General features: G+C 40.9%; 1 protein-coding gene across 1 annotated transcript in view; it reads left to right on the top strand.

Annotated features, from left to right (window-relative positions):
- LOC149239724 (26S proteasome regulatory subunit) overlaps positions 1-27,395 on the top strand; it is a 259,428-nt gene that overhangs the window by 175,986 nt on the left and 56,047 nt on the right. The window contains exon 4 of the mRNA XM_089373504.1: positions 15,439-15,799. Within this exon, the coding sequence (XP_089229630.1) occupies positions 15,439-15,799 (361 nt within the window). The remainder of the gene's footprint in view (positions 1-15,438; positions 15,800-27,395) is intronic.

Genomic DNA, 27,395 nt, shown 5'->3' with positions numbered 1-27,395 from the left:
TGAACACAACTGTCTATGTTCAAAATATATCTCCTCACCGTGCTCTAAACAACAAGACTCTTGAAGAAGTCTTCATTGGCAAAAAGCGCGAAGTTGGGTGCCTGAGGATCTTTGGCTACCCTGTCTACTTCTATGTCCCAAAAGAGAAGAGGAACAAGATGGAAGATTTAGGTAAGAAAGACACATTTGTTGGTTATTGTGAGAATTCTAAAGCTAACAAAATATATGTACCAAGACAAAGAAATATAGAGTTTATCAAAGATGTAACATTTGATGAAGATGCGGCTCTTGGAAAGGCAAGAGACACTCCTCTTCCTCTTGCTAATGTTGATAATCAAGATGATGCTTTTGAGATACAGGAAAATCTCGACCGTAAATTTGATCTTGCTAGTGAAGCTATGGAGCCCATGGATCCTCCTTTGTGTGTTCCTCTTGCTAAAAGGAGACCTTTATGGCTTCAAGGCACCCTTCAAGATGCTGATAAACATGCTCCTCTCAGAGGAACCTTAAGAAAAAAGAAAGAAACCATGCCGGTTCCAAGGATATGTTGTAGCCATGAGCAACATTATTCAAGCTGAACCATGCACTTTTGAAGATGTTGTGAAGGCACAAGTGTGGAAAGATGCAATGGTTGAATAATATGAGTCCATCATTCATATTGATGTATGGGAAGTGGTTCCAAGACCCCAAGGTAAATCTCTTGTGTCTTCTAAATAGTTGTATAAAATTAAACATGGCGCTGATGACAATATTGAAAAATATAAAGCTAGATTTGTAGCCAAAGGATTCTCTCAAAAAGAGGGAATAGACTATGATGAGATCTTTGCATCGGTTGCCCTCTATACAACCATCCGATCCATTGTGGCTCTAGTTTCAAGTCAATGATAATCTCTTCACCAAATGGATGTAAAGTCTGCTTTTCTGCATGGCTTCCTAAAGGAGGAAGTATTTGTGGAGCAACCCCAAGGCTTTGAAGTACATAATTGGAAAAATCATGTGTGTACATTAAAGAAAGCTCTCTGTGGTTTGAAGCAAGCTCCGAGAGCTTGGTATGCCCACATTGATAGCTTCTTGATGAAGCTTGGTTTTAACTTTTAATAGAAGTAATGCTGATCCAAATCTTTACTTCAAGACAATATAAGGTATGCCTTTGATTTTAGTATTATATGTTGATTATTTATTTTTGATTGGTAGTGAACCTCTTATTCTCTAGTGTAAGATGCATTCAGCTTACGATTTTGAAATGAAAGGCCTTCACTTAATGCACTACTTTCTAGGTCTGAAGTATGGCAGAAACTTGGTAAGATTGTCCTTTCTCAAGGAAAATATGTTTTCAAGTTGCTTGAATAATTTGGTATGACAAAATGTAAATCCATGAATACTCTAATGGAGATGAACTTCAAGAAGCTATGTGGCGAAGTTGCAGGACCCGATTTAGCAAATCCTTTTATCGTCAACTGATTGGTGCATAGATGTTCTTAGTGAACATTAGACCCGACATATGTTTTGTGTTCAATACTCTGAGCCAATATATGATTAAACGTTCTCATGCAAATTGGATTGCTGCAAAGCATGTGCTGAGATGCCTACATGGGATCATCAATCTGGGATTGAAATATACTGCCGATGATATAAGACTACATGGATACTCAGATGCTAATTGGGTTGGTAACTCTACTGATAGAAAAAGCACATCTGGGTGTGGCTTCAACTTAGGATTTGCAATGATATATTGGATGAGTAGAAAGCAAAAATATGTAGCCCTCAGCACAGCCGAAGCTAAGTACATTGCTGCGAGCATGGCTCGCTGTGAGGCAGTATGGCTGCGGAAGCTCTTTGAAGAGCTAATTGATCTTGTTTTGAACATAACAATAATTTATTGCGACAACAAGAGTGGGATTTGACTTGCAGAAAATCCTGTGTTCCATGACAAGTCTAAACATATTGAGATCAAATAGCACTATATCTGGGATATGGTGCAGAGAGGAGTAGTAAGACTCCATCATAGGGCGACTGATGACTAGATCGCTGACATTCTTACCAAGCCTTCGCTGAAAGGAAAGGTCTTGGTTTTCAGAGAGAAACTTGGACTGATGGATGTGACCCTTCCGAGAGAGGGTGGTCCGTTGAGAAATCTAGGGCATAGGGATGAGGCGATTTCTCTTTCTTTGATAACTGTTTGCAATGCAATTTTACTTATTCTTTATTAACTTCTTTCACTTGATTATATTGATGTTTTCTATCATCAAACAACTAACAAATCATAAATAATCATGAGACAAGGGACACAAAATATAGTTGATCAGCTAGGGCCGAAACCTCTCCAACTTGAGAGGAAAACCCAAATGAATTCTTCTTCTTATAGAATCTTTAATTGATGAATTCCAATACCAAGACCCTTGACCTAACAACCTCTCTAAGACCAAGTCAAACCTTGCTTCAAGTCACAACAATTTCTTCTTGATGCTACTGCAATTTCTTCCTTCTTCTTTAGCCTTGGATTCTACAATCTTTGCTTGAAATCTTCGGCCTCTCTTCCTGCAACTCTCGGCCTCCTGAAGTTGACTGTAATTCCCTGTGTGTGATAGAATTAGGGAAACTTTAGCCCTACTCCTTCTTCGCTTGGCTTGTGCTACACTATTTGTGACTTTGATCTGCAAGATAGACTGTTTTCTTGTTATATTTCGGCCTCTTTGAGATGGTTGTTCTTTGGATTTGTTGCAGTGGGACAAACCCTAGACCCCTCGCACGTGTGAATAGAATCAACGTAAAACCGTTCAGAAATTACTTCACTCTTCCTTCTTCTTTGTCTTCTATTTCATTGCTTGATGTGAGACCTTTTCTTTTGTCCTTGTGCTCGAATTCCTTCTTCTTTGTCTTCTATTTCTTTGCTTGACTGTTCCTTGGATTTGCTGCAGTGGGACAAACCCTAGCCTCCTCGCACGTGTGAATAGAATTAGCCTAAAACAGTTCAGAAATTACTTCGCTCTTCCTTCTTCTTTGTCTTCTATTTCTTTGCTTGATGTGAGACCTCTTCTTTTGTCCTTGTGCTCGAATTCCTTATTTGATTATATTGCGTCTCTAGAATGAAGTTCAGTGCTCCTTTATATAGTGATTTGCCCATAATAATAAGCCGACTTGACAATGTCCTTGATCTTGCTTCTCTTGGATGAGTAGACTTCAAGTTACTTTGATTTGTAGATCTTTTTCAACTTGAGTAGAGGTAGGGTCTTTGTGGTCTCTTTGATCTTGAGCGAGGATCCCAAGAATGCTTCTAGTGTAGACTTCTTCTTTAATCGATCTATGGTTTTGACACTTCCTTCAAGAACATGATGTAGCCTTTGTCTTCAAAATGCCTTGGAGATGAGAGGATCTTCTTGATTCTTTGATGCCCTTGATATTCTTCTAGAACCTTAATATTTGAGAGCTTGAGTGTTCCTTATTGAGCTGCCCTTCCTTGTCTTGTCACCTTAGCTCTAATACCATGTTAAGAAATGTAGCGCAAAGGGAGGTGATTTCTCTTTCTTTGATAACTGTTTGTGATGCAGTTTTACTTGGTCTCTATTAGCTTCTTCTTTCATGTTGATTTGGGGTAGCATTGGATGTGCTCTAGCCACGAAATTTGGTGGAGAGGTTAGGGCACATGAGATCTCTAATACCCAGAAAGGGTTTGGGCAGATTCTAAATAGATCAGGAGATATTAAAATATTAGAATGGTCCAAAAGACATGGATCAAGCAAAATCTTATCTTAGCCGTTGGTTAGGGATTTAATCTCGGCTGTTGATATGTCAATAGGAAAAGTATAAGAGGATGCTTGAGGGTCACTTGGAGAAAACACCAGAGTGATCAGTCATTCTATTCTCTAGAGCGGGGTTTGCTAAGAGAGATAGAAACAGTGATCAGAGAGCAGTTGAAGGGCATTGAGTACAGAGAAACAGAGAGGGAGAGATAGTGCCAGGATAACAGCAGAGCAGCGAGAGAGAAAGACGTAGGAGCAGCCAGTGCTCACGCATGGCCACACAGAGGCAGCTAAGTGCTGTGCAGAGCACTAGAGGGGCCAGCATAGCTGACGCAGAGGCTCAGAGAGCTCACGCAGGGCCTCTTGGGGCAAACGCAGGCCAAGAGAGGCTGATGCAAAGCCAACGCTGGGCTAGGAGAGATTGACGCAGTCCAGATTGGGCAGACGCTGGGGTTTCTAGGGCAGATTGGTGTTGAGTAGCTGCCGAAAGAATTATCCGGGGTTTCAGCTAGTAGATTTGTCAGAAATTGAGAGGTATTACTGCCAAGGAAATTATCTGTTGGGTAGGCCAGTTTCGACATCTAGATTGTACTCTGATATTGCTTAATAAGAAAACCCTCAGATCACTGCATCAGTTTTCCCACATTGGGTTTTTCCGGGGACATTAGTCCAAAAATAATGGTGTCATATGGTGTGTTTGTTCTTGTTTCTTTTAGTTGCTGATCTGTAATATGTTGAGCATGCTCCAGTGTTTATTTTCAGTATTTACATTGTAAATAACTTGTTAAGGAAAATAACAAGTAGGTAGGAAAGGATCAAATAAAGTGCATGGAGGGTTTCTAACTAAGTAAACTTAGAAACTTCAACATGGTATCAGAGCGTGATTGTAGATCATAGGAGGACTAAAAGACATTAGCCGAGCGGAGCAATAACAACAGAAAACAGTTGTCCCGAGCTGACAGAAGCTGTTTCTAGCAACGTAGAAGCCAAGGAGTGTGACGAAGAGCCTGCGAGGGCCACGTAGAGGAAGCCGGGAGTTGCGCAGAGCCTTAGAGAGGCCAGTGTTGCTGACGCAGAGGGCTAGAGGGTTGACGCAGACCCATCCGGGGTGACACAGGGCCAACGTGAGGCAGAGAGGGGTTGACGCAATTCACAGAGAGGAAGTTGCTGGGGTCTAGAAGGCTGCAGGAATATTGCAGAGTGGAGCTAGTGAGGTACTGTAGCTAGAATAGTACCTGACAGAGCAGGGCCAAAGGAGTTGTTACCGAGGGTTTCTAGTCGAGGAACCCGGATCAACAGTGTAGTTGCACAAGACGATTAGAGTAGGGGGCATCTCGACAAGTGACAGAAGGATTTCCAGGAGGGAAATTAGGACTCAGAGGGAATCCAGAAGAGAACTTCCAGACGGGAAGTAGAGACTTAGAGGAGTCGAACATTGAACTTCCAGGAGGGAAGTAGAGGTGCATCATGGCACTACACAGGGTAAGAGACCAAGATAGACTGGATAGAGCATCGAACTTCACAGTGTGGAAGGCCAAAATATTATCAGTGCTTGACAGGAATCGTGTCAAGAACTTTGCCTTAAAGGTAATAGCTGTCCCAGTCGACCCCAATGATAATGACAGGTACGAAGAGGCGATGTTGAGGGCCAAGTGCATTATCCTTGACAGGGTCAAGGATCATGTTGTACCACATATAGTTGAGAAGAAAATGGCATTTGAGATGTGGGAGGCTCTCAAGAAGCTGTACCAGCATACTTCTGTGTAGAGAAGAATGTTGCTCGAGAACCAGATGAGGTCGTATCAGATGAAGAAGGGTCAATCGATTGACACCTTCCTCGGAGGACTGAATGAGATTCGAGATCAGTTGACTGCTATAGGAGCGACACTGGATCATGAGCTTATGGTGAGGATAGCCCTGAATGCTGTCTCAGAAGCCTGGGAAGTATTTTTCCAGAGTATCCTGGGCAGAGGGACTCTCCCACCTTGGGATGAGATGTGGGCAGCTCTTTGCCAGGAAGAGATCAGACGGTAGTCGAAGAAAGGTAGCGGCAACAAAGAGATCAAGGTCAAGCAAGAGGAGGAGGATGTGGCCCTAGCATTTGAGGGAAAGCAGGAGAAGCGGAAGAAGAAAGATGTCTCCAAGATCAAGTGCTTCCATTGTGGGGAGGTGGGTCATTATGCGACCCAGTGTCTAAGGAAGAAAAGTAAGGGAGAGTCTTCCGAGACTAAGGCAGTGCTAGCATAGGTAGAGAAGGAAGGTTTTGACAGACGATCACTGTGCCATGAGTGCACACACGCCACTTGAGCAGAAGTGGGGAGACATCGAGCTGTAGTCAAGCAGACTACAGGCGATGAGGGGTAGGATCCTTGAGGTACCCAACCTCCTAGATTAGACCTTGCTATGGGAGCCCCAACGAGGAGTAGAAGGACTCGCTGGGTGGGTAGAGACGGATGCAGATGGGGCGGCAGAGAGAGCTACAGTGCAAGAGTCCTGAGACAACGCAAGGCTAGTAGGCTGCAGCAGTGCGAGAGGTACAAGAGTGTTGCACCAGTGCAGGACGACACAGAGAGGTGTGCAATGGTGCGAGATGCAGGAGAGTTGTTGCAGCAGCGCAAAGGTTAGAGAGGGAACACTTATCAGCAGCAGAGGGAGGTTCAGCATTAGTGGGTGTCTCTAGCCCAACAGGGAGGTTAGTTGGAGATCAGTTACTTACTTCTCAGTAACTGAATTTCAGTGCAACAGTGGGCAACACGATGCAACATGATGAGAGGAGATGCAGTGCTGGGAGAAAGGACCAACAACAACACGGATGCAGAGGGAGCTATCGTACAGATGCAGCAGTGGCAATGACATAACCATGGGTAGCAGTACAGGAGGTAGCAGTGCAGAGGATGTTGGGCAGGAAGGCCTCACATCAGCACAGGTACTGATGCCAAATGATCAGAGTAATACTCAGTGAGGAGTATTGCTAGAGCATATTCCTCGCTAGGATGGAGTGTTGATTTGGGGTAGCATCGGATGTGCTCTAGCCACGAAATTTGGTGGAGAGGTTGGGGCACATGAGATCTCCAATACCCAGAAAGGGTTTCGGCAAATTCTAAACAGACCAGGAGATATTAAAATAATTAATATTTTTAATGGAGTCCCTAAGTCTAAACTTAGGGAAAATAAAATATTAATGTGTATTAATATGAATCTGTGTTAGAATGGTCCAAAAGACATGGATCAAGCTAGATCTAATCTTAGCAGTTGATTAGGGACTTAATCTCGACCGTTGATATGTCAACAACAAAAGTATAAGAAGAGGCTTGAGGGTCACTTGGAGAAAACACCAGAGTGATCAATGATTCTATTCTCTAGAGCGGGGTTTGCTAAGAGAGATAGAATCAATGTTCGAAGAGCAGCTGGGGGGCATTGAGTACAAAGAAACAGAGGCAGAGATAGTGTCGGGATAGCAGCAGAGCAGCCAGAGAGAAAGACGCAGGAGCAGCCAGTGCTCACGCAGGGCCACATAGAGGCAGCTAAGCGCTGCGCAAAGCACTAGAGGGGCCAGCATAGCTGATGCAGTGGCTCAGAGGGCTGACGTAGGGCCTCTTGGGGTTGACGCAGGCCAAGAGAGGCTGATGCAGAGCCAACACTGGGCTAGGAGAGGCTGACGCAGAGCCAACGCTGGGCTAGGAGAGGCTGACACAGTCTAGATTGGGCAGACGCTGGGGTTTCTGGGGCAGATTGGTGCTGAGTAACTGTCGGAAGGATTATCTGGGGTTTCAACCAGTAGATTTGTCAGAAACTGAGAGGTATTACTGCCAAGGAAATTCTCTGTTGGGTAGGCCAGTTTCGACACCCAAATTGCTTTGAGATTGCTTAATAAGAAAACCCTCAGATGACGGCACCGGTTTTCCCATATTGGGTTTTCTCGGGGACATTGGTCCAAAAATAATGGTGTCATATGGTGTGTTTGTTCTTGTTTCTTTTAGTTGTTGATCTGTAATATGTTGAGCATGCACTAGTGTTTATTTTCAGTGTTTACATTGTAAATAACTTGTTAAGGAAAATAACAAGTAGGTAGGAATAATTTAGATAAAGTGCATGGAGGGTTTCTAACTAAGTAAACTTAGAAACTTCAACATTTCACTTGATTATATTAATGTTTTCTATCATCAAACAACTCCCAAATCATAAATAATCATGAGACAAGGGACACAAAATATAGGCGATCAGCGAGGGCCAAAACCTCTCCAACTTGAGAGGAAAACCCAAATGAATTCTTCTTCTTATAGAATCTCCAATTGATGAATTCCAAGACCAAGACCCTTGACCTAACAACCTCTCCAAGACCAAGTCAAACCTTGCTTCAAGTCACAACAATTTCTTCTTGATGCTACTGCAATTTCTTCCTTTTTCTTTAGCTTTCAGTCCTGTAAACTTTGCCTGAAATCTTCGGCCTCTCTTCTTGCAACTCTCGACCTCTTGAAGTTGACTGTAATTCTGCACGTGTGATAGAATTAGGGCAACTTTAGCCCTATTCCTTCTTTGCTTGGCTTGTGCTAGACTATTTGTGACTTTGGCCTGCGAGATAGACTATTTCCTTGTTATGTTTCGACCTCTTTGACATGAATGTTCCTTGGATTTGCTACAGTGGGACAAACCCTAGACCCCTCGCACGCGTGAATAGAATTAGCCTAAAACCGTTCAGAAATTACTCCACTCTTCCTTCTTCTTTGTCTTCTATTTCTTTGCTTGATGTGAGACGTCTTCTTTTGTCCTTGTGCTCGAATTCCTTGTGTGATTATATTGTGTCTCTAGAATGAAGTCGAGTGCTCCTTTATATAGTGATTTTCCCATGAAAATAAGCCGAATTGACTGGATCCTAGGTTGACATGTCATCTTGGTGTAGGCTCATTGCTCCATTTTAAGGCCGACTTGCTAGAAGAGCTTGAGCTTGGCCTTGGAGGGTCTTTTGACTCTTACAATGACTCAAATACATATGTAACATGCCCAAGAAGGGTCTTCGATACATGACATTGAGTCAATTAACTTTATGACTTAATGACCAAAGCTAATAGCTCACAATGGGAGCTTCATATATAAAATAAAATTTCTTGAGCATGAAACCCATGTCTCAAGCATAAAATAATTTATTTTTCTTCTTTACATTAATTACATAAAATCATGGTTACACATGCCATTATGAAGACTGAACCTAGTTACATATTTCAACATGGTCATCGATGATGAGCCTTGGATGTGCGAGTTCATTGTCATGTGTTGACAAGTGGATCCCCCCAAGCAGTGATGAGCCTTGGATGTGTGAGATCCTTGTCATGTGTTGACAAGTGGATCCCACCAAGCAGTGATGAGCCTTGGATGTGCAAGATCCTTGTCATGTGTTGACAAATGGACCCCCGCAAGCAGAGATATGACTTGGCTGTGCGAGATCCTTGACAAGTGGGTTATGATTACCCCCCCAAGCAGAGATGAGTCTTGGTTGTGTGAGATCCTTATCAAGTGGGTTAACCCCAGGGTGATGGATGAATCTCCCCTATGATGATTCTTCTTCATTAGATTGTAACATTGTTGTTCCAAATCAGAGATCAATGTGTCAGATAGAAATTCCTCCCTAGCTGAGAGGGAGTGTTGAAAATTGGCAGCTAAGGGATGGATTTTCTCGAATAAAATTTCATTTTTGAATATTCTATAGTGACTTTCTAAAAATAGAAAGTCATATCTATCATTGCAACCATGACTTTCCAAAATTAGAAAGTCACCTTGTTTCTATTGGTAATCATATATATATATATATATATGATGGAAAATCACTTAACTTATCCTTAATCAATCTCAATTGTTTAACTTTTAATTTAATCATCAATATATCATATATATATATATATATATATATATATATATATATATATTATTATTATTATCCTTATGATACTATAATATTATTATTAAAATGAAATCCCATGTCACCCTCTCCTACTTGGCACTCAATCATGCAACTTCACATCTCTCTCTCTCCTTGATGACAAATCAAACTCTCTATCGTTCAATGATATGTTACTTTCTTTTCCTCTCTCTCTTTAATGCTCTTACACACCTCTTACTCTCTCTTACACACTTTAATGGCTCGTCATAAAAAGATTCCTCTTACACCTCTTTAATGCATATGTTACACTTCTCCTTAATGGCTCGAATTACTAAGGCATGCGTACTCCCTCTTGATGGCATAAGTTACTAAGGCATGTGTACTCCCTCTTGATGGCATGAGTTACTAATGCAAGTGTACCTCCTTTATGGCATAAGTTACACTCCTATTTTGGCATATGTAACTCCTCCTCAAGGCATGGGAGTTACTCCTTCATGAATTCGACCTCCTTGCTCTTCCTATATATTTGTGCCTCTCATCCTCTCTATTACTCACTTGTGCATTGTGAAAGGAGAGTACAAACTTGAGAAAGAGAGAGTTAGAGAGACTAGAGAAGAATTGTGTGTGTGAGAGAGAAAGTGTTGAAGAGTAAGAGCAAATCTTGATGAGCCAAAGTAATTCAATTTTTGCATCAGATACAACTATCAAAGATCTTCTTCATATTTGGGTGTACTTCTTTCTCTCATTGTATTACGTATCCCTCTTGAACAATTGATTTCTAATAGAAGAAGAATCTAGTTGGGTTTTCCCCTTGTGGGTTTTTCCTTGGTCATTGGACCTAAATTCTCTGTGTCTACTTGTGTTCTTGGCTGTCTTCTATTTTGCATATGGTTTATATGGTGTATGTTCTATCTATAATTGCTTAATTAATATTGCAGAAGAAAGAAGTTTTTAAATATGTAATTGTTGCAACACAGAACATCAAAATTTCAACACTCTGCGATACAAACCCATGCTCTTTACTATTCAATGCATCATACTCTATCTGCATATCGATAGACCAACCATTCTTCTATGTCAACAAATCTGCATAACTAGACTAGCTTTATTCATTACGTCTACACTGCTCAATCACTTTTTTTGTAAAACAAGTTTCTGTCAAACAACTCAAACCCTAGCTACAATGCATCAAACTCATAGCCACAAGTCAATACTATCAAACACTGAATTCACTTTGTTTCCTTGCTCATTGCATAACATTCAACATTTGGCAACAAAACTCTATTCAGGCGTACTTAGTGCTACCCGGGATTGGACCATGAGACTTGTGGGACCAAACCTCCCCACCTTCACACAATTCATTATGCCTATGCCAACTCTCTGCATAACAAGAACAAGCTTAGGTATTGAACATAAACTTCAATAATTATTGCATCACTATTGAGCTATGAGGCTCAAATATATTTTTGTTGATGAGCAGGTTGTTGATGTTTTGACATAGTCACTATCCCAGATGGAGTTTGTTTCTGAAAGAAGCCTGGAATGGCTTAAAATCCCTCGCTTGGAGAGAGGAAGCATTGATTGTATAACATCATGAATCTTCCTTGGGCTTGGCTGAGAAACCATGATTTATGGTTGGAAAGATTGTTTTGGTTACTCCCTTGGGTCATTGTGTTTGATGGAGAAACCTTATGGTTGGGGAGATTGGTTCTGAGGCTTGGAGTGATCTCTTAGGTCATTGTGTTTGACAACTTTGACTGATAGACCAGTAGGCTGGTCTGGGAGATTGATGTTGAGTTCTTTTCCTTGAGTCATTGTGTTTGACTTAGAGACCAAGTGGACTTGGTTGGGAAGATTGATTTTGAGTACTCTCTTGGGTCATTGTGCTTGACTGAGAAACCATTTCATATGGTTGAAGAGTTTTGCTTCATTAATTGGTCCGATGGCTAGTTGGGTGCTGACCTTGATGCCATTGGGTTTTGGTTTATGGGATGAGTTTGATGCTATGCATCTTTCCTTATGATGAGAATTGTACATTTGATCTCTCCCTTGGGTTATTACGGAGAGACCAATGGATTGGTCGTGAAAATTGATTTTGAGAGGGAGAATGAAAAGTATCTCCCTAGCTAAGAGGGAGTGTTGAAAGTTGGTAGCTTCGGTCAGTATTTTCATTAATAAAATCAAAAGAGAAAAATTCTAAGTTGTAGGAAATGTGGGCAAAGGAGGAGTTTCCATACGGAAACGTAACTGAAATGCGGAAACACGTACGGTATGGCCCAGAAACGCGTTTCTGGCTGTACTGGCATGTTTCTCGAGGAGGAAACGTGGCCAGTACGGCCGGAAACACGTTTTTGGGCCGTACGACGGCATTTCCACACGCAGGTTGACTTTTTTAAAATTTTATTATTATTATTTTGTTTTCTAATTTTTAATTGGGTTATTAAAATGCCTTCTAGTTGCTTCTAGATGCCTCTCTCAAGTTATAAAAGTGACCTTTGTCTCATTCTCTCATCACACAATTCAGCAAGTCGTTTCTCTTGGAGACTGGTGATTTTAGCAAAGGAGAAGAGAGGAAGAGAGCAGTGGTTTCAGCTAGGGTGTTTTCAACAGTGAACAAAGTAGATTTCTATTAATAAAGGTTGCTTTTGGATATTCCGATATTTTTATTTTCATTATGTGATCATTCATGAGTAAATGTGATGTAAATTTAATCATAATGTTTAAATGTAATAAATTATAATGTATCATGTATGCTTTATGATTGCACATATATATATATATATATATATATTCGCGTTTCCCTGTTTCCAAAATTTGGGGAGGTCGCGTTTCGTACCCGTGCTCGTTTCGGAAACTCGTACCCATTTCTCCGTTTCGTGCAACCTTGGAAAAATTGAATTTATTTACCCCACAAGTGTCGAAGGCAGCCTGCCCAAGAGATGCTTCTATTCGCATGGATGAACACCTATATATTGAGCCTATTGACTCTCCTTCAGGGCATATTCAGATCATCTCTTGTATATCTGTTTTGTGCAGATCTGAGGCTCTATATCTTGCGGATCTGAGGCTCTATACCTTGTGTACCCGAGGCACCACATATCTGTGGAAAAATGCAGATCTGAGGCTTACTAGCCCTGTGGAACCTTGCAGATCTGAGGCATGACATATCTCTGTAACATATGTGAGTTCTACGGCATTGTATCTCTGTGACTTATGCAAGTTCCGTGGCATCATACCTCTGTGGCACATGCGAGTTTTGTGGCATCATATCTTTGTGGCATATGTGATTTCTGTGGCATCGTCTTTTTGTGGATTATGTGAGGTCTGTGACTATGGCCAAAGCAAATTTCAGACTTAATTGAAGGGATCTTTATATTGACATTGGAGGGCTGGCTTAGCACTTATGGGAGGTCATCATCCTGGTCAGTATTTGTCTATATAATCTTGTCAAAGATATGCTATTTTGATTGATGTACAAATTGGATTAAATTGAACATTCTCTCATATGGAAAGCTTGTTGGGTTTTCCCCCTTGTAGGGTTTCGCCCTGGTCATTGTCCAAAATTTTGGTGCCCCTTGTCTTACTGTTTTATTGTGATCTTTATTGTTCTATTGAAGAAGTTAATGGTTGAAAATTTTCATGTATAACTACTTAATGATTGGAATGCTCTAAAGAAGTAAAATTGTATCATTAAAGTATTTATCAGTTTGAAAAATTGCTCTAGTCTTGTATGCTACTAGAAAAATCAACAAAGATTAATGAGTTTGCTATGTTGATGAGTGTCTCCTCACTCCTCACATGCATGCCTATTTATATAGAGCTCTAATGTTGATTGGAGACCCATTAAGAAGCACCTCATCACAAGGAACCCCTTCACTTATTGAGCCTACGTTACAACTCAACATTAGATTAGAATTGTTTATTCAAATTCCACTGGTGGGTAAAATCTCATTAACTAAACAAATCAAACCTGCACTATAAAAAATAGATCACTCCGTCCCAAAGTAGGCAATGTGAGTACTGTGGGTCAATGACAATCTACCCGAGCTAGACACCAGGGCTAATGGGAGAAAGACTATCCCTAGCCAAATCGGCATGGTGCCATGGGTGAATGTATGCCATACATTCACCCTTAGCCAAAACAACGTGGCCCCATGGGTGAATGTATCATTCCTCCCTAGTCAAATCAGCATGTCCCCATGGGAGAATGTCAGCCCGATGCTGCAAATTGCCGGAACATAAACATTTATGTTATATTTTATTTAAAAGATTATATATATAAAGTTATAAATGTGTGTGTATTTATATTGAAAAATGTATATAGTTGAACTTAATGGTGAACCTCATCCGAATCTTATCAGAAAATTTGAATTTGAATTGAACCTAATCATTGCCAAACTTGAACTTGAACCTGAACTGTGTAACATTGTGAATAATTAATATAATTTGGGTTCTGGATAGTGAAATTCAATTGTTGACGATCAACTAAAATTCCTGTTATAAAAAAAGTTTTGCAGCCAGCTTAAGGGTAAGCCACAATCTTGAAATTATTCTGCTATGCTGCATGGTAGATAAACTAGTGAGATAGTACTCGTGGTGCAGTTATACCATTGGCATGCTTGGAGTAAAGATGGAAAACTCATGACTGTTGTCTGTGCGGACCTCTAGTTAACCCAGGTCACAAGTATGCAAAATCGTGGCTTACAGGATTGCTGGGGTTTGACAGAAGTCAACATTGGCATCTTATCATCTTATCTAAGGAAGACAATGAAGACAATGGATAGTGGCGAACATTGTATCTAGTACCATGCCCTATAGACTGGTTGCTTCTATGGCAATATTACCTTTGGCTGTCTAATAATGGCATGGTGCCATGAGGACATTTTAAGTCAGAGTTGTAGTGTTTACTGAGGATGGTTATCGACGCATTTTGGTGCTACTTGCCAATTCTGAGTTCTAGGAAAAGGATGTGCTTTGGAGTGGTGTCCAGTTAAGGAGGGGGATGATGGTAAGGTTTTTATTCTTTTTTTCCAAGGGCCATTTGGTTATGTAAGTGTCAGTGATGTCATTTTTAAGACATTGTAAAGATGCTTCCTTATTATTGAGTGCCAATTATCCACAGCCTATTGGGAGGTGGGACTCTGTAGTGCACTTTGTTGGCAACTTGGCATTACGTCCTGCTGTGTTGCACTTTGTTGGCATTAGCTCCTGCCATGTCTTAATGGTCATGCATCTGCTTGTGAAAGGTGGACAAGAACTCTGGTAGGGAAAATAATGACACCCCAATTTCACTGACTTGGCAAGCCCCCCTGTGACAGTGATGCCATATTGAACTAAGTTTCTATTAGGTAATCAGTTCAGTGTCTTGAAATTTGCGTTGTAACAACTTGGAATATGCGTTTATAGAGAGAATTAGGCGAGAGGAGATATACCTGCACTGGAGAGGATTAAATAGAGTTAAGAAAATGCTAGCAACCTTTGTCAGTGATGCAAGACTGTCACTGTAATCTTTATCTATTAACGACCATCATTTTTCTTCATATGATGTTCCCAAGTATCAATCTACATTACTGTGTGCATGCTTTGACACAAATTCAGCTTTCTTCACAGATGGTGTTTTCACTGTTAAAGTGCTTTTGATATAGTTAATGATTTTCACCATGTAAATATTTCTAACTGCTACAGATAATCCATATCCCTAACTTGTGAGACTATAATTGACAGCAATTTGAATTTTATCTTGAAGATTATGCAACTAGCAGACTTCTACGATATTCTCTGACTTTGGAATTTATATTAACAATTTGCCCTTTTTATTTCAAGATGGAGGAGAACTACAATATCAAATTTCATCTGGGTTGAACAGTATCAGTTCTTCTTTGCCAGATGCTGCCACTTCTGAAAATCAATCTACTCCAATGGATGAGGATGCAATTGTGAGGCTTCCATTCTCTCTGGTTGATGAAATATTTGATGGGTCTCCTGCTGCATCAGATGGACTTCAACTAGGAGATCAGATCCTGAAATTTGGTTCTGTGGATGGTGGTGAAAATTTAGTTTCGAGACTTGCAAGGGAGTGTCAAACCAACCAAGGCTCAGCAATCCCTGTGATAGTTATGAGGCGAGGTGTACAAGTGCATCTGAATGTGACACCGCGACCCTGGTCAGGTCGAGGACTCTTGGGGTATGTTTATCATTTTCTTTTACTTTCATTTAACATTTTATATACATAAAATTTAAATATAGGATTAACTGGAATAGTCAGTAACGTATCATTTTCTCTTGGAGGAATCTGTTTGTTGAGCCATTTTTAGTAGGCATCTGGCTTTAAGAACTGAATCTGTGGGCCAGATCAGGTCCCTTAATCTTTTTGGTTGTTTTTCTTAGAATTTAGTAATCATTTTGTCTTATGTGATAGTCTCATGGTCAAGAAGGTTATGCTTTCTTGTTTCCCCACATCTGATATCAGTCCGGATACATTTTTTTTGTAACTAAGTTTTCTGCTATATGTGGATCCTGTTAATTGCCATCTTCTAGCTGTATATTTCTGTGAAGCTAAACATTGTTTGATGCATGGAGTATTTTAGTCATTTTTTCAGTCAGCAAAGGTGCCTTTGTTTTCAGATCTGGAGCTTCAAAGAGTATATAATTTGATATACCATATTGATAATGAAATGAGGTCTATTCGTGATTTGATCTTTTTGTATTCTGCATACTTGGATGCTTTTCTTTTTCACTCTCCTTTTATCATTCATATCCTTTCAAGAAAGCATTGCAAAAGCAAAAGGGTTCCAGCTTTTTGAGTTAGCCAAGTTCTTTTAAAAGTCCAAGTTAGAAGAAATATCTTACGCACCAGTTTCCTTTTTGTGACATATGATTCTGTGCAAATTGATTCAACTTTTGTTCTTCTAAACATTTGAATTGCTAAATGTGAAAGATAGTAATCCATTTAAATACATACTGAAGTTTCTGGAAGGTTGAAATTAGGAAGGATTCATCTGTATGCTAGTTGTCACTCAATGTGTTGATTTTTGATAGCTTGGGAGGTACTCCAAGCCCTAGGGTTCAAGGTTTGGAGGTTGGAGTGCCACAAAAGTCATTTGTGGGCTTGGAACCCAAGGTTGGAGTTTTGTGCCCATCGATGTTTGGGCCAAAACCATGGAGCATTTTGGACATATGATGGATGGAGATGATAGAGGGCATTGAGGAGAATCCAACGCACCAAGAATCACCGAATTCTGAGTTGTCTACAATGAGTTATGAATTTTTGAAGGTTAATGATTGGTTTTTGGCACATAAGTCATGCAGGTTTGAAGTGAAATGTGCCAAAAGTCATGTCTCTTGTGGAAATCGTTGAAGCCCTTCTATGGTGTATAAATAGAAGGTGATTGAGGATCATTTGAATACATCTAAGAGTGCAATACAAGGGAAGCAAAGGAGTAAACAAGAAACTCGTCTAAGGGAAGAGGAGACCTTCTGTTTGGCCGCAGGCTAGGAGGCACTTCGGCGAAGGAGGGAAGGCTAGTTTTGTAGCCATTACATGACTGTTTAAAGGGCTAGTTTATCCTACAGCAGGGCCGAGAAGAGGTGGTGATTCGGAGGTCTGTTTTGGTGTCATTAAACTGTGGGTTCACTGTTTTGTGCAAGCCGTAAGCCTTGGAGACTCTTGTGGGTAGGCTGCAGGCCTTAACACGTAGAACAGTGATGCCATAGGGCTGTTTGGGGTTAGTTTGTGCCCACAACAGCAGCGTATGGGCAGAAGTGCCTTGTAAGGGAAAGCCGCAGCTGGAGAAGGGCTTGTGAGAGTGTTTTGTAGGGCTAACGTGGATCATAGTTGTGCCCTAACCAGATCACAGTCTACAACCAGTGTGGAAAAAGTCGAAGTCGGGATTAATTCGGCAAGGGTCCAAAAGTTGAAAAACTCGGCAAAGTCGGAAGTTTTTTGAAAAAGTCGGCAAAATTAAAAAAAACACAAAATTATTCATTTTTTTAAATTTTTTTTTAACATCTAGAGTATCCACAACATCAAATAAATGCATTTCCACATAAACATGTAAAGAAAGCTAATATATAATATGTATATGAAGTCTAGTGCTACATCACATATCAAAATAGTGAATCAACTCCTGAATTTTGAGTCCTGTCTGAGTCTCAACTCTCAAGAGTCAAAATATCAACAAAAAATATAATAAATGTACATCATGAGTCATCTAAAAGTCATCAAGTAATCACTAATCAGTCACTGAGATCCTCTTCCCCTTTTATGGGAATAGGGAATGGCTTTGCCTTTTCCTCTAGAGGAAGAAGACCCTGCCCCTGGGGATACAAAATCAAATGGACTCAATCATCCTCTAGAAGCGGATGGAAGAGGTGGCCTCTGTGCTATGCTGCTGCCCATCCTAGATGGTGTCACCTCCTCCTCAGCATCCTCATCCAACTCTGCTACTGCCCCCTGACCCTGATGTTGCTCCGCCTCCTCCTCCTCTATCTCTGGCTCTCCCTCCTCTGCAACTGCTACATCCTCTAGATCCACACCTAACCAATCTGGGATCGTGTCCAAGATCAGCCTCTCAGTCTCGACTCTCCATGAAGAGGTGGTATCAATATTGTCCAATGAGATGGCTTCCACATCAGTAGGTTTCTGAAGCTGTCTCACCCACAATCGAAGATTGTAGTAGACGTAGACCATGTCATTGAGGCGTTGGGTCTCTAATCTGTATTAGGGTCATAGATTATAAATTAGTACTTAGAAAATTTAAATATTAAAATTAATAAAATGAATTCAAAAAACTTAATTTGAAATCTTTTTAGTTTTTACCTGTTGCGCTTTTTGGAGTGTATTTTGTCAAATACACTCCAGTTGCGCTCACACCCAGAGGAACTGCATGTTTGGCTGAGCACTCGAATGGCAAGCTTTTGGAGATGGGGTACTTTGGCACCATAGCTTGTCCACCAAGCATCTACAAGTTAAAAGAAAAATGAGAAACATAAAAAAAAACATTGAAATTCTAAACTTGAAAGTTTGAAACAAACTGAAGCTTACCTGGCATTTTGGTCGTCCTATTCTTAATAGCCATGTTAAAACCAAATGTGCCACCTCCCATCGTACAGACCTCCATTTCTTTAGAAATCTCCTCACGTTCTTGCTCAGATGACACCATCCTCTCGACACAAGTGAAGAATCCATCCATCACCTCGACATCAAATCTGAAACCACAAGCATAAGAAAATGCAGGGTTGAGGTAGACACCTGCAACATGAATGGGGCGATGGAGGGTATTGTTACATCGCTGATCAATCACTCTCCATATGACCTGTTGTTCCTCTAACCCTTTGTCTCCCTTATCTGCATAATAAGCACGGATGGCTTCTTTGGCCCTATCCATGGCCTCATACAAGTAGCCCATTGCGGGCTTGTCTCCATCAACCAATCGAAGAACCTTTACCAAAGGTTCTGAAATGGCACACACCTCCTCTACTCCTACCCAAAAGCTTTGATCATATGAAACTAGTCTGCTTAAGCCCTCTCCCTCCGGTTTGCGGCTAATAGATAAAGAACGCCAATCCGTTGAGAGAAACATGCTCTTCACCTCCCACATAGAATTCAACAGAGACTGAAGAGATATGAAAGTAGTGGCCAATCGTGTAATGGCAGGCTACACCAACTCTTTGTTGTTGGTGAATCTTCTCATCAAGCTAAGCACAGATGAATGATTATATATAAATTTTGTTATGCTCTCGGATGATTCAACAATATTCCTCACAGGAGGAATCTTACCTATATCCTCCAACATCAAGTCAATGCAATGAGCAGCACAAGGTGTCCAGAACAAGTTAGGATACCTCTCCATAAGCATCTTGCCAGCTGCAACATAATTTGCAGCGTTGTCCGTTATGACTTGGACAACATTGCTTGGGCCTACTTCCTGAATGAAGAGGTCCAACAACTCACATAATGTACGTGCATCTTTAATGTGTGCAGATGTATCAATAGATTTCATAAACATTGTCCCCTTGGGACAACTAACCAAGAAGTTAAGAAGGGTCCTACCCTTCTGGTCAGTCCAACCATCTGACATGACTGTGCATCTAGTGTGCTCCCATGATGCCCTAAACTCTGCCAATCTAGCAGTGCACTTAGTCTTTTCATCTTGAAGAAGAGGCCCTCTCAATTCTGCAAAGGTGGGGGCTTTGTACCCCGGGCCAACGACAACAACAACATCAAACATAGGCTAGTAGAATGGGTTTGTCTTGGCAATGTTGAAAGGAACATCACTCCATAGAAGACACCTACTGACCAACCTGTCAGCTTCTGCCTTTTCCTTTTTTTTCATTGATGATTTGATCCCAGGTTGTGAACCAGCTGTTGTTCTAGGAACAAAAAAAGATGAGATAGAAGGATGAGTACCCATGGGTGAGGAAGGTGATGCTGCTGTAGAAGCACTGCCACTCTCAATTCCCCCCACTCTTGAGCCCCCTACAAGTTGTTTTGTTAGTGCTGCCCTGGTGTCTTTTCCCTCCTCTTTATCCATCAATGATTGAATGGCCCGTCGGATGATTTCTGGAGTTGTTTTTTTGCAAAGTTCAACATTTTGCCCCGGAATTTGCCCCAAATGGAATTTTAATTTGTTGATGCCTCCTGACATATGCTTGCCACACAACTTGCAAGTCAAATACATTCTATTGACCCCCCCAGTTTCGGGTGTAGCATCAGGCTAACCAAACTCCCACATAGAATCCAAAATCTTCGGCATTTTGTTTTAAACTTTGAGCTTGAATTTAAAGTTTAAACCTGGGCACAAAAAAAATTGAAACAAATTAAATTAGCAATGATCCATCAAAATAGTAGCAATGATCCATCAATTTAATGACAGAACAAAATGTCACTGTAAGAAGAAGATATTTTTTTTGAAGAACACAATGGATTTAATAGGGACAGGTATCATGATAATAAAGCCCTTGCAAATGAAGAAACCATTGACTGCAGAACTTCAATGATAAGACAATGTACTCCTTACTGCTAGACTGCTGTAAGATGATATATGGATGAAACCCTTATTGCTGCATGATGATGAGACAACTAACTGTGAAAGTTTGAAACCCTTACTGTTGACAATTAACCCCTTTTGCAAGACTAGGCTGCTGTCAATAAAAATCCCTGCCCAAGTTCAAATTTCAATAGAACGACTCCCCTCAAAGATCACAGTGATAAGCTTCAGGGTTATATATTAAGATAGGGCATACCTCCAGGAATACTCCTTAACCTCTGCTCTTGAATTAGCACTGTAAGACATTGGTTTTTTGTTTTGTATTGTTTTGGAAATAATCAAATGTACCTCAGGAAATGATAAGAATATAAGTTATCATCTAGGGCATGGGCATGCATTGTAAATTTTTAATGGACTTGGTAATTTGGGAGTGTTTTAGACTCCAAAGAAGCTCCAATATTGCCCTAATACAAGGCCGAACTTTTACCTCAAAGACAGGGCCGAATTAGGTTCAAATGGGGGTTGAAATCTTCCTCAAACAAGGGCTAAGTCTGCGGTCAATATAGATCTAAAACTTCAGCCATTACAGGTGCAAGACTCATGCTTCATATGGTCCTTAATTCTACCATGAATCAACCTTATAGAATCTCCGAATTCTGTCAAGGAAAGGCCACAGAACAGGCCTCACTCTTGCCTCAGATATAAGTTAATATGTTGCCTCTTGTTACAGCTAAAATGTTTTTAACTGGCTTCTTTTAAAACAGTATGGTAGGTGTTACTACTAGGCCTTATAATGATGTGGCTGAACAGTAAAAAGTACAAGCTACATCGACTGTCTGCTTGGCAGCTTGCTGTCCCAAATTGCATAAATATATCCAAGGATATTATAAGTAGATAATGTTCAACACTCAAGAATATTACGCCTATCAAGTGACAAGAATAATGCTTAATATGCATTAATCCAAAAATGGAGAAAGAAATGCAATGATATAGTACCGACAATGTTGAATACTTGGCAAATGCTATCAACGAGGTCACCAGTGTTGAGTGTTGACAATGGACTGTGGACATACCTTGCCGGCTCCTCTCCACGCAATGGCAGTTGCAAAAGGAAGTTGGATTTGCCAATTTGGAATGTAACCCTCGTTCTCTCGATTCTCCATAGCAGCCAAAACAACGAACAATGACAACGCACAACAAAAACTAAACTGAAATCACCCTTTGCGGCTCTTTATCCACGAAAAAAATTTATGCCGATTTTTTCCATTGACTCGCGATTAAATCGGGATTATTTCGATAAAATCACGATTTTTTCGTTTCTGAAAAAATTGCCAAAAAATCGCTTGATTTAATCCTTTCGCCCAAAAAATCGTAACTTTAGGAATAAATCCCGATTTTTTCGGGACTTTTTCCACACTGGCTACAACAGTTTGAACACCAGACCTAGGGTATGTTTGCAACCAATTTTGCCTTGTGTTGGGTCAAGTATTGACAAATTTGGATAGATTTGTGAGCAGCCTGTGGAAGCCAAGTGGTTGGGCTTGAATTGGTGGTTGGAAGCCCTTTCCTAGGAGCAGATTCTACAATGATTGGAGCGCAGTGTGTACGTAGCCCAAAGTAGCCCTAGAGAAACAAGTAAGAAGTACGTTGATTGTTGTGTGATTGGGTGAAGATTGGAGCCTAATGTGCAACACTTTGATGGGCAAAAGTGATTGCTAAATTGGCAGATTGGAGCGCAGGTATTAGCCAGCCTAGAGGAGTAGATTGATGAGCCCGTGTTCATTGTAGCAGAAGTGACTGCAGTAGTGATAGGTGACAACCCTCCTGGAGTCTCTATGTGTTGTTTGTTGATGAATAAGGGGCAGCTAGAGAGCAAATCGGAAGCGAAGGACCGACAGGACGAGATACGACATAGAGGCTGTGATTGTGCACTAGAGCAGTGAGATTGTCATTGTATCTTGTATTCTTGTACTTGTGGATAATTGAGGGCCATTATCCCTTGTACGAGAGCCCTAGACTGTTGTATTATATGTTGATAATATAATGAAGTTGGGTTACATATATTGTTGTTATTGTGTACGTGATTTATTTACTGCATTATGTTGTTCAACTATGCAAAGTAGCTTTATTGCTCTGAAACCGGATTCGTCCAAAACAGGCCACATGTCCTAATCCAACGAATCCGACACGATTCGATGGGAATTCAAATCCAAAAATGGGACACGACGTGTCCTAACGGGACACGATCGAATCTCGGTCGTGTCCCGATTTTGGGATTCGAATCCCAAAAAAGTGAAACCCGCGGCATAAAAACAATGCTATTCTTTTCATTATTTACCATTTATCTCAATGTTACTTGGGAGCGGGAGCGGGAGCAGAAGCGGGAGCGGGAGCGACCATTTTCAGAAGCTCCCGGTTTGGGAGCGAATCGGGGAGCGATTTTTTAAAAATATATATATTTTTTAATTTTTGATACATATATGTCAACAAAAACATGTAGAATGATGAAATAGACATAAAAAACATAAAAAAACATAAATTGATCATTGAACCATATCACATCAATCATCTAGAAATTATAATCGTCATCAACCATGTCCATGAGTCTTATAAATCATGATTCATCCAATTCAATATTAAAGTTTCAACTTCAAGCTTTCAGAATTGAAAATTCAATAACATTTATCATCATTGATCACTAAAGTAACAAGTTGTACTTGTAAGCCAAGTTTAACCATTACAAGAAGTAATATCGAAGATATTTCTAAGTCCTAACTTCTAATTGTTAACATGATATGAAATGTTAAAAATTTATAAAATGAAACATGAATAATGAGATGAAATGAAACAACTTCAGTCTTTCACAAAGCATCATATTCATAATTCACAATCATTACCAATGAGTTATAATTGCCAAGGCCCAACTTCAAACTTCAAATTTTCATTGTCACAGTGATATAATGTTTACAAAAAATATCATAATGTCATAATGATATGAAAGAGCCAAGAGTCAAGAGTCAAGGACTCAAAACTCAACAGTTATGAAAACTAAAGTCTAATAGAAACTAAAAAAGACAAGTAAACTGTAAATCTACAAGTGGCCCTTGCCACGAGAGTCTCCAGGAGTATAAGCAGGTCGTGGTGGTCTTCTAGGAGTCTCCTGCACAGACCGACGACCAGAACTAGAGCCTCCACGCGAGGGTGTCGATGGAGGTGGCGACAGCAATGGAACAAGACTCGGGCCCCGAGAACTGCTACTGGATGGTGGAGGTGGAGGTGGCATGGCTGCTGCAGCTGCTTCATTTTCATCCCGTACAAGCTCCTCTTCTAGTTCTTCAATATGTACAATGCCATCCTCCAAATTGTCGTCCTCAGGGTGATTGTCCCAAATTTTATATGTGGGATCTTCATTAGCCCGATCACAGTAATGGCTCAACAACCTCAAGTTGTAGTGCACATAAACCAAGCTTTCTGCTCGGTTTTCGTTGAGTCTGTTTCTTTTCACATTATGTATATAACTGTAGGTGCTCCAACACCTCTCTGCAGAAGAAGAATTTACAACCTGTGAAAGAACTTTTTTTGCCAATTTTGGCAAAAGTCCGTGGCCGCCATATGTTTCCCACCATGTGAGAGAATCAAATTTATCTTTGTCGTCCATTGCATGGAAGTTACCATACAAACCACTGCCACTGAAGTATCTGCCTATTTCAAGGCGCACAGCTGCACATTCCTCCCTGTTAGGCACCAACTTTTCTAATGCTTCCAGATATCCTCTAGTTACCTCTTGATCTAAATGGGGTTTGGTCTAACACCACCCCCTGCTGCAGGTTTGCCCAACCAAGATTCTGAGTAGTATTTTGGCGTAAGGATATACGCCAAGCAATGTAGTGGAAGGTTAAGCCTATTCCACCGTTCACACACACAATCATGAATCAGTTTGTACAAGTTGGGATCTTTATTATGAACAATGTCTTTTATTTCCCCCAACATGGTATCCATTTGCTCATACACCTCGCCAATCACTGGTTTGTCTGTATCTGCAAACCGAATCATGTTATAAATTGGCTTGGTGAAATCCAATACCTGTCTCACAGTTGTCCAAAACTGCCCATCAAGAGCGGCCTCCTCCACCGTTTCAAAACTTGCCATGTCAGCTACATTTGTAGCCCTTTCCTTTAACACCTGCCAATGTGGACTTGATACCATGCTAGCTAATGCCTCTCTTACCTTCAAAAGGCGCCTGAAGGTGAGGTAATAGCTACCAAATCTAGTCCTCGCAATCTTCAACAACTCCAATCTCGAGTGACTGCGGAAAAGGCCATGGGTATTGCTATGATTTGTAATAAATTTTATCATTTTTTTTCCTTTCTTGTACAAATCACCAATCCATTGGTATTGTTCATTTTTGTTTTTGACAATATCATGCAACAGAAGGTTCAATGTGTGAACCAAACATCCAGACCAAAATATGTTCGGGTATTTATCCTCAATAATTGCTCCCGCTGCCTTACAATTAGGAGCATTATCAGTGATGACTTGGATGACATTGTATGGGCCAATACGCTCAATTGTTTCAAGCAATGCTTCTGCAATGTTGATAGCGGTCTTGAACTTGTCTGAGTAATCATGTGCAGCTAGAAAGATGGGACCACTTCGGGACACAGCAAGAACACTTATCAATGGCTTGCCTTTTACATTTGTCCATCCATCAGATACAATGGACACCCCATTGTCAGTCCAAGAACTTGTCATTTTATTCAAAGAATGTGATATTTTTGCTTTTTCATGATCAAGGCCAACAGTTCTTGCCTTGTCATACCCAGGGCTCTTGTATCCTTTAGGGGCATCATTTATGGCAGAAACCATTTCGTGCCAATAAGGTGAGCGTAGAACATTGAATGGTATCCCACATGCATAGAGGAACCTGTAAACTTTTGAATCCACATCATTCCTACACCCCTCATCAAGGAAATCTGATATGGTTCTACGCCTTAAAGATGATGACCCTGTGCCTCCATGTCCATTTCCACTGCCTTGGGAGGATGCTGAAGGAGTTCTTTGTGATGGTGAGATTGGTTCAAAGAAACCCCTTGATCTTTTTGTTCTGTATTGGGCGTCCTCCTCTTCCTTTATGTATTTGGCTCTATCTGTTGTTGACACCGCTGCACAAGTTTTGATTCCTATTTGTTTCTCTCCATCCCATGGCCTTTTCCCGCAGAGGTGTCTTCTAGCACGGGTGTATGAGCCTGTGTAATCAGTGTTGCAATGGGGGCAATGAAATTTAGTGGTTCCACCCCCTCTCCCTGTTTCAGCCCTGTGAACATATTTCCACAATGGAGTTTGGTCTTGTTTAGTTTTTTGAGGGTCATGTTCACCCTCCTCCACCTCCTCCTCACTGGGGTTTTCACCCATTTGACTTCCTCCGGCTTCTTCATCCACCTCTTTAGTTTCAGGCCCCCTCCGTTTCCTACTCTCCACCACCATAATAACCATAAAAGGGACCAGGAAGAGGAAAATGCCAATAAATATCCCCAGGTCCATGGTGTTTGATGTTTGTAGGGTTTGAGTCTTGAATCTGCAAATTAATTTAGTTTATTGGGATTAATTCATTTAATTTATTAATTTAATTTAAATACATGATCTTTAAACTCAAACAGCTAAATTAAACTAACCAAATTAACTACCTAACCAGCTAAACTAACTAAATGATTAAGTTACTTACCTCTGCAGGCTTGCTCCTCGCTCCTTGGCACTTGCTCCTCGCTCCTCAGCTCTGGCTCCTTGCTCCTCAGCTCTTGCTCCTTGCTCCTTTACTCTTGCTCCAGCTCTCAATCTCTTGCTCAATGAAGTTGAAATGAAATTTTTTTGGCCCATTGGGCTTATAAAATAAAAAAATTTTTCTAAAATTTTTGGAAATTTCGGGTCCGGCGGATTTTTTTTTCCGCCGAACCGCTCCCGGCCCGTCTGAAATCGCTCCCGGAGCGTTTTTTAATGCCTGGGAGCGATCAGGGAGCGATCGCTCCCCGATCGCTCCCGGGCATTAAAAAACGCTCCGGGAGCGCGGGAGCGATCGCTCCCTAACAGACCAGGGAGCGTAAATTTTTTTACGGGAGCGCGCTCCCGAAAATCGCTCCCGTCCGGGAGCGATTTTGGGAGCGCGCTCCCGACCCGCTCCCGCCCGGAGCGTGCTTCGGGAGCGGGTTCGAAGGGGGGGGGCGCTCCCCCGCAACACTGATTTATCTCATTCGTTTTTGCCAATAGTGAGTTGTGGGCAAGGAGCTAAGGGGTTGGAGCAAGGAGCTAAGGGTTTGGAGCGTTTGGCAAGGAGATTCAAGCACTAGGTAAGTGCATTTCATCTCTATTTTTTTGCATTTCTATTACAACAGTTTGTATATGAATTTCTTTTACAAATTTGTGCATGTTTTGTTTATTTTTTTTACAGTATTCATGGCTCAATCAAGGGTAGCAGGTAGGGGGCAAAGGAAGGGGAAGAATGTCTCCATTGGAGATGCCCTTGCTCCCCCAATATCATTAGAGTCTGCTGCAAGTAATGTTGAGGGAAGACTTCTTCCTAAAGACAACATTGAGAATTATCCCTTGAGGAAATATGTCACCAGAGAGGATGGGACAAGTACCAAGGGGAAGGGAGGAGGCAGTGTGCAATGGAGATGCAAATTTTGCCACAGTTCTTTCAAAAGCACATATTACCGTGTGAAAGGCCATTTGTTGGCTTTACCAGGTTGTGGAGTTGGAGCTTGTAAAGCTATTCCTTTACAAAAGAGGAAAGAAATG

This window comes from Pinus tabuliformis, chromosome 8 (genome assembly GCF_031772625.1).
Source record: "Pinus tabuliformis cultivar Carrire ecotype Pingquan chromosome 8, CPIR1, whole genome shotgun sequence".
Classification (NCBI taxonomy): Eukaryota; Viridiplantae; Streptophyta; class Pinopsida; order Pinales; family Pinaceae; genus Pinus; species Pinus tabuliformis.
Note: the sequence above shows the minus strand (reverse complement) of the source record. Positions and strands in the feature narration are given on the sequence as shown.